The sequence below is a fragment of the Bombina bombina genome, chromosome 4, assembly GCF_027579735.1.
Source record: "Bombina bombina isolate aBomBom1 chromosome 4, aBomBom1.pri, whole genome shotgun sequence".
Lineage (NCBI taxonomy): Eukaryota > Metazoa > Chordata > Amphibia > Anura > Bombinatoridae > Bombina > Bombina bombina.
This window is the reverse complement of record NC_069502.1, coordinates 616,545,888-616,560,251: the sequence shown is the minus strand read 5'-3', so window position 1 is coordinate 616,560,251 and position 14,364 is coordinate 616,545,888. Positions and strand designations below refer to the sequence as shown.

Sequence of the window (14,364 nt, the reverse complement as noted above, 5' to 3'; positions counted from 1 at the left end):
ATCTCTCCCCAGAGGGAGAAAAGAGCACTCTATTACGGCATACGGAACATAAATGATTGGGCTGGATTACCTGGGCCTCCATACAATCTAAGCAGGAAACAAAATCTGAGTCAGAAAAATCCTCCTCAGAACAATCAGAATCCATAACTTGACCAGACAAATTTGGACAAAAATAACTGGTACCTCACACACCCAATGGCTGGGGCACTCACCACCTCCTATGACCCAGACAAGTAGAGAAACAGATCCTCTTCACCGCCACTCGGTCATGATACAGAAATGGAGAATGAAAACGTGACCACCCCGGTCACGAGGTGCGACCTGTAGGCCAAAGAAAAGCAGGCCAGTCCACAAGAACTGCGTAGCTCTAAAAAAAATTGTACGTTCCATAATAGCCATTAACCCTCAACATTTCTACACATAGGCAGATAGAATCACATAACAAACATGATTAAAGTCCCCCACTGCTCAATAAACCCCCTCAGGAGATATTAACCCTTGATTCCATAAATATAAAGGAGTCCCACTGAGACCCTGTCTTCTATTATTTACATTACATCCACAATGAAAGTAAAATGAAACAATCTTACCGGAATCTATGCCGTGGAACAGTACCATGGTCCTTCAAATTTGACAGATAGTAGCGTTGCTTCTGACATAGACTTGAGTGAAGAAAGCAGGCAGCGAAACTCATCAACGCAGATTGCTTAAGGAGCTGTTAAGACTCTCCCTGCATCTCCGGACTCTAACTTTCATCCATGCTCTCACTGAGAGGCTGACAGGACTACTTAAAACTCCAGTCCCATTTCGAAGAGTACTACCCTCCATAAGAGACTAATCAGTAATCTTCTAACACTTCTCTGTCAACCTCCTGTGACAAAAGGCAAAGAATGACTGGGGGATGAGGGGAGTTGGGGAGGTATTTAAGCCTTTGGCTGTGGTGTCTTTGCCTCCTCCTAGTGGCCAGGTTCTGTATTTCCCAAAAGTAATGAATGCAGCTGTGGACTCTCCCTGTTTAAGAAGAAAAAGGCTATCCTTATGTTACATAATTCTGCATTGTTACTGTCGCTTTTACTCAGTCAAACAATGGTGTTGCATAAACATGTATCCCTATTGCAGCCATGAAAATCCCTCATTGACATTCCCACATTTTCAAAATGTGTGATATAAATCAGCCCTTTAAAATGACTGTTAACTGATGGTTTATGGATTGTAAATGGAAAATTTTTATTTTATTATTTGAAAAAACACAAAACAATGTTCACAACCTTACCTGCATACATTGGTAATATCTGCTCCAGAGTAACCATCCATATTCTCTGCAATATTTTCAATGTCAACATCATCTGCCAACTCCAACTCTCGAAGATTAATTCGTAGAAGCTCCCCTCTCCCATTAGCTAAAGAAGATGTAGAAATGTCAACAGTGTGCACCTTGGGTATTATTATGGTTAGTTTTCCAATTAAGAATCATCTATTATATTCCCCAGTTAGCCTTATGCCATACCAAAAGCCATGCAGACATGTATTCTCATACCCCTCAAATAAGGAACCCTGATTAAATCTTATGGATAAAACAATTTCTTCACATTAGCATTAAAATCATATCAACAGTGGTTGGATGGAGAAAGTAGGAACCCCCATTCCTATAGATAATCTTTCAACAAAAAACAGTGTAACAGCCGCACTAAAAAAGGCTTCAGAGAGAAGGGCTGATGCAATAAAAAAAAAAGAATTTTATTGTAACAGTTTAAAAACCAGGTACGTGGCAGGCAAACATCCTGACTAGTTTTGTGCTCTCATTGCATCAGCCCTTCTCTCTGAAGCCTTTTTTAGTGCGGCTGTTACACTGTTTGTTGTTGATCTATTTACGGTTCCTGGCCGTTCTTACAGCTTGCACCCCCCATAGCCAAGCTTAGATGGACTAGTCCTGTCGCCTGCTCTACAACATCATACAGCCTCACTCAGGATCTGCAGCGGTGGATGGTGTGTTTACAGATAATCTTTCCCTTCCTGCTGGAATCAGTTCACAAAAATCCAAGCAAAAACTTATTTGAAGGGAGAAAGGAAAAGTGAGTTTGACCTTGAAACTGCAAAATTGCATAGGTACAACTCAAACATTTGTGCCAAACAGAATCGACCTCTAAATGGTTCTGTGTGAAAAAAACAAAATTTATGCTTACCTGATAAATTTATTTCTCTTGTGGTGTATCCAGTCCACGGATTCATCCATTACTTGTGGGATATTCTCCTTCCCAACAGGAAGCTGCAAGAGGACACCCACAGCAGAGCTGTCTATATAGCTCCTCCCCTAACTGCCACTCCCAGTCATTCGACCGAAGACAAGCAAGAGAAAGGAGAAACTATAGGGTGCAGTGGTGACTGTAGTTTAAAAATAAAAAACACCTGCCTTAAAATGACAGGGCGGGCCGTGGACTGGATACACCACAAGAGAAATAAATTTATCAGGTAAGCATATATTTTGTTTTCTCTTGTAAGGAGTATCCAGTCCACGGATTCATCCATTACCTGTGGGATACCAATACCAAAGCTATAGGACACGGATGAAGGGAGGGACAAGGCAGGCGCTTAAACGGAAGGCACCACTGCCTGTAAGACCTTTCTCCCAAAAATAGCCTCCGAAGAAGCAAAAGTATCAAATTTGTAGAATTTAGAAAAAACATAATTTATGCTTACCTGATGCTCCTCCCCTCACTGCCATATCCAGTCATTCGACCGAAACAAGCCGAGAAAAGGAGAAACCATAGGGTGCAGTGGTGACTGTAGTTTAATTAAAATTTAGACCTGCCTGAAAAGGACAGGGCGGGCCGTAGACTGGATACACTACAAGAGAAATAAATTTATCAGGTAAGCATAAATTACGGATCATCCATTACTTGTGGGATACCAATACCAAAGCTAAAGTACACGGATGATGGGAGGGACAAGGCAGGAACTTAAACGGAAGGAACCACTGCCTGTAGAACCTCTCTCCAAAAACAGCCTCCGAAGAAGCAAAAGTATCAAATTTGTAAAATTTGGAAAAAGTATGAAGGGAAGACCAAGTTGCAGCCTTGCAAATCTGTTCAACAGAGGCCTCATTTTTAAAGGCCCAGGTGGAAGCCACAGCTCTAGTAGAATGAGCTGTAATCCTTTCAGGAGGCTGCTGTAGAGCAGTCTCATAGGCTAAACGGATTATACTCCGAAGCCAAAAAGAGAGGTTGCCGAGGCCTTCTGACCTCTCCTCTGTCCAGAGTAAACAACAAACAGGTTAGATGTTTGGCGAAAATCTTTAGTAGCTGTAAGTAAAACTTCAAGGCACGGACTCCGTCTAGATTATGCAAAAGACGTTCCTTCCTTGAAGAAGGATTAGGACATAATGATGGAACAACACTCTCGTGATTGATATTCTTGTTAGAAACCACCTTAGGTAAAAACCCAGGTTTTGTACGCAGAACAACTTTATCTGAATGAAAGATCAGATAAGGAGAATCACAATGTAAGGCAGATAACTCCGACAGGCCCATTTATCAAGCTCCGTATGGAGCTTGAAGGGCCGTGTTTCTGGCGAGTCTTCAGACTCGCCAGAAACACAAGTTATGAAGCAGCGGTCTAAAGACCGCTGCTCCATAACCCTGTCCGTCTGCTCTGAGCAGGCGGACAGAAATCGCCGGAAATCAACCCGATCGAATACACCGATTGGCCGCGAGTCAGCAGGGGGCGGCGTTGCACCAGCAGCTCTTGTGAGCTGCTGGTGCAATGTTAAATGCGGAGAGCGTATTGCTCTCCGCATTTAGCGAGGTCTTGCGGACCTGATCCGCAGTGTCGGATCAGGTCCGCAAGCCCTTTGATAAATGGGCCCCCGAGACTCTTCGAGCCGAGGAAATAGCCATCAGAAAAAGAACTTTCCAGGAAAGAAGTTTGATATCAATAGAATGAAGGGGTTCAAACGGAACCCCTTGAAGAACTTTAAGAACCAAGTTTAAGCTCCATGGAGGAGCAACAGGTTTAAACACAGGCTTAATTCTAACTAAAGCCTGACAAAATGCCTGAACGTCTGGAACTTCTGCCAGACGCTTGTGTAAAAGAATAGACAGAGCACAAATCTGTCCCTTTAAAGAACTAGCTGATAATCCTTTGTCCAAACCCTCTTGGAGGAAGGACAATATCCTAGGAATCCTAACCCTACTCCATGAGTAATTCTTGGATTCACACCAATGAAGATATTTACGCCATATCTTGTGGTAAATTTTCCTGGTGACAGGCTTTCGTGCCTGTATTAAGGTATCAATACTGACTCGGAGAAGCCACGCTTTGATAGGATCAAGCGTTCAATCTCCATGCAGTCAGTCTCAGAGAAAGTAGATTCGGATGATTGAAAGGACCTTGTATTAGAAGGTCTTGTCTCAGAGGCAGAGTCCATGGTGGAAAGGATGACATGTCCACTAGGTCTGCATACCAGGTCCTGCGTGGCCACGCAGGCGCTATCAATATCACAGATGCTCTTTCCTGTTTGATTTTGGCAATCAGACGAGGGAGCAGAGGAAACGGTGGAAACACATAAGCCAGGTTGAAGAACCAAGGCGCTGCTAGAGCATCTATCAGTGCCGCTTCTAGGTCCCTGGACCTGGATCCGTAACAAGGAAGCTTGGCGTTCTGGCGAGACGCCATGAGATCCAATTCTGGTTTGCCCCAACGGAGAACCAATTGAGCAAACACCTCCGGATGGAGTTCCCATTCCCACGGATGAAAAGTCTGACGACTTAGAAAATCCGCCTCCCAGTTCTCTACACCTGGGATATGGATCGCTGACAGGTGGCAAGAGTGAGTCTCTGCCCAGCGAATTATCTTGGAGACTTCTGACATCGCTAGGGAACTCCTGGTTCCCCCTTGATGGTTGATGTAAGCCACAGTCGTGATGTTGTCCGACTGAAATCTGATGAACCTCAGTGTTGCTAGCTGAGGCCAAGCAGAAGAGCATTGAATATTGCTCTTAACTCCAGAATATTTATTGGGAGGAGTTTCTCCTCCTGAGTCCATGAACCCTGAGCTTTCAGGGAGTTCCATACTGCACCCCAACCTAGAAGGCTGGCATCTGTTGTTACAATTGTCCAATCTGGTCTGCGAAAGGTCATACCCTTGGACAGATGGGCCCGAGATAACCACCAGAGAAGAGAATCTCTGGTTTCCTGATCCAGATTTAGTAGAGGGGACAAATCTGTGTAATCCCCATTCCACTGACTGAGCATGCATAATTGCAGCGGTCTGAGATGCAGGCGCGAATGGCACTATGTCCATCGCCGCTACCATTAAGCCGATTACTTCCATGCACTGAGCCACCGTGGGGCGCGGGATGGAGTGAAGAACACGGCAAGCATTTAGAAGTTTTGATAACCTGGACTCCGTCAGGTAAATTTTTTTCTACAGAATCTATTAGAGTCCCTAGGAAGGAAACCCTCGTGAGAGGAGATAGAGAACTCTTTTCTTCGTTCACTTTCCACCCATGCGACCTCAGGAATGCCAGAACTATCTCTGTATGAGATTTGGCAATTTGAAAGCTTGACGCCTGTATCAGGATATCGTCCAGGTAAGGAGCCACCGCTATGCCTCGCGGTCTTAGGACCGCCAGAAGTGAGCCCAGAACCTTTGTAAAAATTCTTGGGGCTGTAGCCAACCCGAATGGAAGAGCTACAAATTGGTAATGCCTGTCTAGAAAGGCAAACCTCAGGAACTGATGATGATTCTTGTGAATCGGAATGTGAAGGTAGGCATCCTTTAAGTCCACTGTGGTCATGTACTGACCCTCTTGGATCATGGGTAAAATGGTTCGAATAGTTTCCATCTTGAATGACGGAACTCTGAGGAATTTGTTTAGGATCTTTAAATCCAAAATTGGTCTGAAGGTTCCCTCTTTTTTGGGAACCACAAACAGATTTGAATAAAACCCTGTCCTTGTTCCGTCCGCGGAACTGGATGGATCACTCCCATTACAAGGAGATCTTGTACGCAGCTTAGGAATGCCTCTTTCTTTATCTGGTTTGCAGATAATCTTGAAAGGTGAAATCTCCCTTGTGGAGGAGAAGCTTTGAAGTCCAGAAGAAATCCCTGAGATATGATCTCCAACGCCCAGGGATCCTGAACATCTCTTGCCCACGCCTGGGCGAAGAGAGAGAGTCTGCCCCCTACTAGATCCGTTGTCGGATAGGGGGCCGCTCCTTCATGCTGTCTTAGAGGCAGCAGCAGGCTTTCTGGCCTGCTTGCCCTTGTTCCAGGACTGGTTAGGTTTCCAGGCCTGCTTGGATTGAGCAAAAGTTCCCTCTTGTTTTGAAGCAAAGGAAGTTGATGCTGCACCTGCCTTGAAATTTCGAAAGGCACGAAAATTAGACTGTTTGGCCTTTGATTTGGCCCTGTCCTGAGGAAGGGTATGACCCTTACCTCCAGTAATGTCAGCAATAATTTCTTTCAAACCAGGCCCGAATAAGGTCTGCCCCTTGAAAGGAATGTTGAGTAATTTAGACTTTGAAGTCACATCAGCTGACCAGATTTGAGCCATAGCGCCCTACGCGCCTGGATGGCGAATCCGGAATTCTTAGCCGTTAGTTTAGTCAAATGAACAATGGCATCAGAAACAAATGAGTTAGCTAGCTTAAGAGTTCTAAGCTTGTCAACAATTTCAGTCAATGGAGCTGTATGGATGGCCTCTTCCAGGGCCTCAAACCAGAATGCCGCCGCAGCAGTGACAGGCGCAATGCATGCAAGGGGCTGTAAAATAAAACCTTGTTGAATAAATATTTTCTTAAGGTAACCCTCCAATTTTTTATCCATTGGATCTGAAAAAGCACAACTGTCCTCAACCGGGATAGTGGTACGCTTTGCTAAAGTAGAAACCGCTCCCTCCACCTTAGGGACAGTCTGCCATAAGTCCCGTGTAGTGGCATCTATTGGAAACATTTTTCTAAATATAGGAGGTGGGGAAAAGGGCACACGGGCCTATCCCACTCCTTACTAATAATTTCTGTAAGCCTTTTAGGTATTGGAAAAACATCAGTACTCACCGGCACTGCATAGTATTTATCCAGCCTACACAATTTCTCTGGCACTGCAATTGTGTCACAGTCATTCAGAGCAGCTAATACCTCCCCAAGCAATACACGGAGGTTCTCAAGCTTAAATTTAAAATTAGAAATCTCTGAATCAGGTCTCCCCGAATCAGAGACGTCACCCACAGACTGAAGCTCTCCGTCCTCAGGTTCTGCATATTGTGACGCAGTATCAGACATGGCTCTTACAGCATCTACGCGCTCTGTATCTCGTCTAACCCCAGAGCTATCGCGCTTGCCTCTCAATTCAGGCAATCTGGATAATACCTCTGACAGGGTATTATTCATGATTGCAGCCATGTCCTGCAAAGTAATCGCTATGGGCGTCCCTGATGTACTTGGCGCCATATTAGCGTGCGTCCCTTGAGCGGGAGGCGAAGGGTCCGACACGTGGGGAGAGTTAGTCGGCATAACTTCCCCCTTGACAGACCCCTCTGGTGACAACTCTTTTATAGATAAAGACTGATCTTTACTGTTTAAGGTGAAATCAATACATTTAGTACACATTCTCCTATGAGGCTCCACCATGGCTTTTAAACATAATGAACAAGTATCCTCTGTTTCAGACATGTTTGTACAGACTAGCAATGAGACTAGCAAGCTTGGAAAACACTTTAAAGCAAGTTAACAAGCAATATAAAAAACGTTACTGTGCCTTCAAGAGAAACAAATTTTGACAAAATTTGAAATAACAGTGAAAAAAGGCAGTTACACTAACAAAATTTTACAGTGTATGTAACAAGTCAGCAGAGCATTGCACCCACTTGCAAAAGGATGATTAACCCCTTAATAACAAAAACAGAATAATAAATGACAAAACGTTTTTTAAACACAGTCACAACAACTGCCACAGTCTACTGTGATTGTTACCCTCCTCAAACACGACTTTGAAGCCTTCTGAGCCCTTCAGAGATGTCCTGTATCATGCAGAGGGAAGCTGAATGTCTCTGTCAGTAATTTTATTGCACAGAAAAGCACTAAAATAGGCCCTTCCCACTCATATTGCAACAGTGGAAAGCTTCAGGAAGCTGTTTCTAGGCAAAAAGCAAGCCAGCCATGTGGAAAAAAAACTAGGCCCCAATAAGTTTTGTCACCAAACATAAATTAATAAGCCTGATACCAGTCACTATCACTGCATTTAAGGCTTAACTTACATTAATCCGGTATCAGCAGCATTTTTCTAGCAAATTCCATCCCTAGAAATATATTAACTGCACATACCTTATTGCAGGAAAACCTGCACGCCATTCCCCCTCTGAAGTTACCTCACTCCTCAGAATATGTGAGATCGGCAGTGGATCTTAGTTACTTCTGCTAAGATCATAAATCACAGGCAGGTTCTTCTTCTAATGCTGCCTGAGATGAAACAGTACACTCCGGTACCATTTAAAAATAACAAACTTTTGATTGAAGTTAAAAAACTAACTATAATACACCACTCTCCTCTTACTATGTCCATCTTTGTTGAGAGTTGCAAGAGAATGACTGGGTATGGCAGTGAGGGGAGGAGCTATATAGCAGCTCTGCTGTGGGTGATCCTCTTGCAACTTCCTGTTGGGAAGGAGAATATCCCACAAGTAATGGATGATCCGTGGACTGGAAACACTTAACAAGAGAAAGTATGAAGCGAAGACCAAGTCGCCGCCTTACAAATCTGTTCAACAGAAGGCCCTCATTCTTAAAAGCCATGTGGAAGCTACCGCTCTAGTGGAATGAGCTGTAATTCTCTCAGGAGGCTGCTGGCCAGCAGTCTCATAAGCTAAGCGGATTATTCTTTCTTAGCAAAAATAAAGAGAAGTTGCGAAGCCTTTTGGCCTCTCCTCTGTCCAGAGTAAGACCACAAACAAAGCAGATGTTTGACGAAAATCCTTCGTAGCTTGTAAATAAAATTTTAAAGCACGAACCACATCAAGATTGTGTAATAGACTTCCTTCTTTGAGAGAGGATTAGGACATAATGAAGGAACAAACAATCTCCTGATTGATATTTTTATTAGATACCACCTTAGGAAGAAACCTAGGTTTGGTAGCTAACACTACCTTATCTGCATGGAAAATCAGATAAGGGGAATCACATTGTAAAGCAGATAACTCCGAAACTCTTCGAGCGAGGAGAATAGCTACTAAAAACAGAACTTTCCCAAGACAAAAAGTTTAATATCTATGGAATGCAAAGGTTCAAACGGAACCCCTTGCAGACCTAAGAAACTAAATTTAAACTCCATGGCGGAGCAACAGGTTTAAACACAGGCTTTATTCTAACTAAAGCCTGACAAAACGCCTGAACATTGGAGCATCAGCCAGACGCTTGTGCAAAAGAATAGACAGAGCAGAAATCTGTCCCTTTAAGGAACTAGCAGACAATCCCTTCTCCAATCCTTCTTGGAGAAAAGAAATATCCTAGGAATCCTGACCTTACTCCATGAGTAACCCTTGGATTCACACCAATGAAGATATCTACACCATATCTTATGATAGATTTTTCCTGGTGACCGGCTTTCGAGCCTGAATTAAGGTATCAATGACCAGACTCTGAGAAACCACGCTTTGATAAATCAAGCGTTCAATCTCCAAGCAGTCAGACGCAGAGAAATTCGATTTGGATGGTTGAAAGGACCCTGAAGTAGAAGGTCCTACCTCAGCGGCAGAGTCCATAGTGGAAGGGATGACATGTCCCCAGATCTGCATACCAAGTCCTGCGTTGGCACGCAGGTGCTATCAAAATCACCGAAGCTCTCTCCTGCTTGATCTTGGCAATCAGACGAGGGAGCAGAGGAAACGGTGGAAACACATAACCCATGTTGAAGGACCAAGGCGCTGATAGAGCATCTATCAGCGCTGCCTTGGGATCCTGGACCTGGATCCGTAACAAGGAAGCTTGGCGTTCTTGACGAGACGCATGAGATCCAGTTCTGGTTTGCCCCAAAGTTTAATCAACTGTGCAAATACCTCCGGATGGAGTTCCCACTCCCCCGGATGAAAAGTCTGCCGACTTAGAAAATCCGCCTCCCCAGTTCTCTACTCCTGGGATATGGATAGCTGATAGATGGCAAGAGTAGAATCTCTGCCCCATCAGAATTATTTTTGAAACCTCCAACATTGCTAGGGAACTCCTTGTTTCCCCCTTGATGGTTGATGTAGGCCTACAGTCGTGATATTGTCCGACTGAAATCTGATGAACCTGACCGCAGTAAGCTGAGGCCAAGCCTGAAGAGCACTGAATATCGCTCTTAGTTCCCAGAATGTTTATCGGAAGGAGTGCCTCCTCCTGAGTCCACGAGCCCTGAGCCTTCAGGAGTTCCAGACTGCACCCCAGCCCGAAGGCTGGAATCTGTCGTTACTATTGTCCAATCTGGCCTGCGGAAGCTCATACCCTTGGACAGATGGACCCGAGATAGCCACCAGAGAAGAGAATCCCTGGTCTCTTGATCCAGATTTAGTAGAGGGGGACAAATCTGTGTAATCCCCATTTCACTGACTGAGCATGCAAAGTTGCAGCGGTTTGAGATGTAGGCGGGCAACGGCACTATTGGCCCGTTGCCGCTTACCATTAAGCCGATTACTTCCATACACTGAGCACTGAAGGGGCGAGAAGTGGAATAAAGAACACGGCAGGAATTTAGAAGTTTTGACAACCTGGCTTCTGTCAGGTAAATCATTCATTTCTACAGAATCTATCAGAGTTCCATAGGAAGGAAACTCTTGTGAGAGGGGATAGAGAACTCTTTTCTTCGTTCACCTCCTCCACCCAGAGAGACCTCAGGAATGCCAGAACAATGTCCGTATGGGACCTGGCGATTTGAAAAGCTCGACGGCTGTATCAGAATGTCGTCTAGGTAAGGGGCTACCGCTATACCCCCGCGGCCTTAGGACCGCTAGGAGGGACCCTAGAACCTTCGTAAAGATTCTTGGTGCCGTGGCTAACCCAAAAGGGAAGAGCCACAAACTGGTAGTGCTGTCTAGGAAGGCGAACCTGAGAACCGATGATGATCTTTGTGTATCAGAATGTGAAGATAAGCATCCTTTAAGTCCACGGTAGTCATATATTGACCCTCCTGGATCATAGGTAGGATGGTTCGAATAGTCTCCATCTTGAAGGATGGGACCCTGAGAAATTTGTTTAAGATCTTGAGATCTAAGATTGGTCTGAAGGTTCCCTATTTCTTGGAACTACAAACAGATTTGAATAGAAGCCCTGCCCCTGTTCCTCCTTTGGAACTGGGTGGATCACTCCCATAACTAGGAGGTCTTGAACACAATGTAAGAATGCTTCTCTCTTTATCTGGTTTGCAGATAATTGTGAGAGAATGAATCTCCCTTTTGGGAAGAAGCTTTGAATCCAGAAGATATCCCTGGGAAACAATCTCCAGAGCCAGGGATCCTGGACATCTCTTGCCCAAGGCCTGGGCGAAGAGAGAAAGTCTCCCCCTACTAGATCCGTTTCCGGATCGGGGGCTGATATTTCATGCTGTCTTAGAGGAAGCAGCAGGTTTCTTGGCCTGCTTTCCCTTGTTCCAAGCCTGGTTAGGTCTCCAGACCGGCTTGGACTGGGCAAAATTTCCCTCTTGTTTTGTATTAGAGGAAGTTGAAGCTCGCGCCACTCTTGAAGTTTCGAAAGGAACGAAAATTAGTCCTGTTTGGTCCTTAATTTGTTGGACCTATCCTGAGGAAGGGCGTGACCTTTTCCTCCCAGTAATATCAGAAATGATCTCCTTCAGTCAGGCCCGAATAGGGTCTGCCCCTTGAAGGAATGTTGAGAAGCTTAGACTTTGAAGTCACGTCAGCTGACCAGGATTTAAGCCATAGCGCCCTATGTGCCTGAATAGCAAAACCTGAAATTTTTAGCCGTTAGCTTGGTTAAATGAACAACGGCCATCAGAAACAAATGAATTGGCCTAGCTTAAGAGCTTTAAGCTTGTCAAGGATATCATCCAACGGGGGTTTCTACCTGTCGAGCCTCTTCTAGAGACTAAACCAGAAGGCCGCAGCAGCAGTGACTGGGGCAATGCATGCAAGAGGCTGGAGAATAAAACCTTGTTGATTAAAAATTTTCTTATGGTAACCCTCTAATTTTTTTGTCCATTGGATCTAGAAAAGCACAACTGTCCACGACAGGGATAGTTGTACGCTTCGCTAGGGTAGAGGACTGCTCCCTCCCCCCCACCCCCTTAGGGACGTCTGCCACAAGTCCTGTGTAAGCGGCACTATATAGGAAACATCTTTTTAAAAACAGGAGGGTCTATCCCATTCCCTTAGTAATAATTCTGAAAACCTCTTAGGGATTGGCCAAACATCAGTATAAACAGGTACTGCATAGTATTTATCCAATTTACACAATTTCTCTGGGACTTACAATGGCGTCACAGTCATCCAGCAGTTTGCTAAAACCTCCCCTGAGCAACACGCGGAGGTGTTCAAGTTTAAATTTAAATGTAGACATATCAGAATCAGGTTGAAGTGTCTTCCCTGAATCAGAAAAATCCCCCCAGATAGAAGCTCCTCCTGCTTCGGCCTTCTGCACATTGTGAGGGTATATCAGACATAGGCAACTAAGCGTCAGAGAGCTCTGTATTTGTTCTAGCCCCAGAACTGTCTCGCTTTCCTTGTAACCCTGGCAGTTTGGACAATACCTCTGTAAGGGTATGATTCATAACTGCCGCCATGTCTTGTCAGGTATTCGCATATGGGCGCGCTAGAATGTTACTTGGCGTCCCTTGAGCGGGAGTTATAGGTCAATTTCCTCTGGTGATAAATCTTTTAAAGCCAGAATATGGTCTTTATAATTTATAGTAAGATCAGTGAATTTGGTACACATTCTAAGAGGGGTTCCACAATGGCTTCTTAAACATAATGAACAAGGAGTTTCCTCTATGTCAGACATGTTTAACAGACTAGTAATGAGACCAGCAAGCTTGGAAAACACTTTACAGAAATGTGAAAAAAGCAGAATATAAAAAACGGTACTGTGCCTTTAAGGGAAAAAAAAAAAATCACATAAACTGCAAAACCAGTGAAAAAAAGCAGTAAACTCTACGAAATTTTTACAGTGTGTATAATAGACTAAGTAGCATTGCACCCACTTGCAAATGGATGATTAACCCCTCCAGGCTCAAAACGCCTCAGAAAATTGATAAAACCGTTATAAACAGTCACAAGCAAACTGCCACAGCTCTACTGTGGCTCCTACCTGCCCTTAAAACGACTTTTGTAGGAACAAAAACCCTTACCAGAGGTCCTATATGTCAGGGGACTCCTTCAGGGAAGCTGGATGTCTCAGACTGCAAAAACTACTGCGCAATTAGAGCACGAAAATAGGCCCCCCTCCCACCATGCACTCAAGTGAGAGGGCCACTAAATAACTACTCCTTGGAGAATTCAACCAGCCATGTGGAAAACCAGGCCCCAAATAACGATTTATCACCTTCAGTAAAAAAAACATTTATTATATATCATGCAAACGTTATACATACTAAGTAATAAGAGCAATTAACATGAATATTGCCCTTTACCTGCAAGCATGATCCCAGTCGTTTGTTAAATCACTGTAATTAGGCTTACCTTAAATATACCAGGCACTGTCAGCATTTTCTAGGACCCTTATCATCTCTCTAGAAAAAAATATACTGAACATACCCTCAGAGCAGGTAATTCTGCAGGCCATTCCCCCAGCTGAAGTTCTTCCCCATACTCTTCAGTTTATGTGTGAGAACAGCAGTGGACCTTAGTTACAAACCACTAAGATCATCAAAAACCTCAGGCAGAACTCTTCTTCTAATTTCTGCCCTGAGCAAAAACAGTACACCGCCGGGGGTACCGTTAAAAATAACAAACTTTTGATTGAAGATAAACTACACTATCCCCCACATATCTCTTGATACTTCCTTTCTTGTCGAGAGCTGCAAGAGAATGACTGGGAGTGGCAGTTAGGGGAGGAGCTATATAGACAGCTCTGCTGTGGGTGTCCTCTTGCAGCTTCCTGTTGGGAAGTAGAATATCCACAAGTAATGGATGAATCCGTTGAACTGGATACACCTTACAAGAGAAATTAATTTGGCAGTAAGAATAAATATGCTTTCTCACCAATCTCAAAGACTCATATTATTGCCTCTTAGGTCAGTACAAAGCTGAATTGTATCAATGAAAGGGTCGAAAAACCTCAACTTGGGTCTGAAGGAATGCAATACAAACATTTTCTACCAAGTCTATACAATAAAGGCTATGTTCCCCCTTTGCATAGCTGGGAATCCATTAAGACTTCCTGCTTT

The 14,364-nt window shown here is 44.2% G+C and overlaps 1 protein-coding gene across 2 annotated transcripts in view; it reads right to left on the bottom strand.

Annotated features, from left to right (window-relative positions):
* The window catches only part of KATNA1 (katanin catalytic subunit A1), a 359,770-nt gene that overhangs the window by 21,794 nt on the left and 323,612 nt on the right, over positions 1-14,364 (bottom strand). For both annotated transcript variants that reach the window (XM_053710632.1, XM_053710633.1), the window contains one exon: positions 1,274-1,400. In XM_053710632.1, coding sequence (XP_053566607.1) covers positions 1,274-1,400 — 127 coding nt within the window. The remainder of the gene's footprint in view (positions 1-1,273; positions 1,401-14,364) is intronic.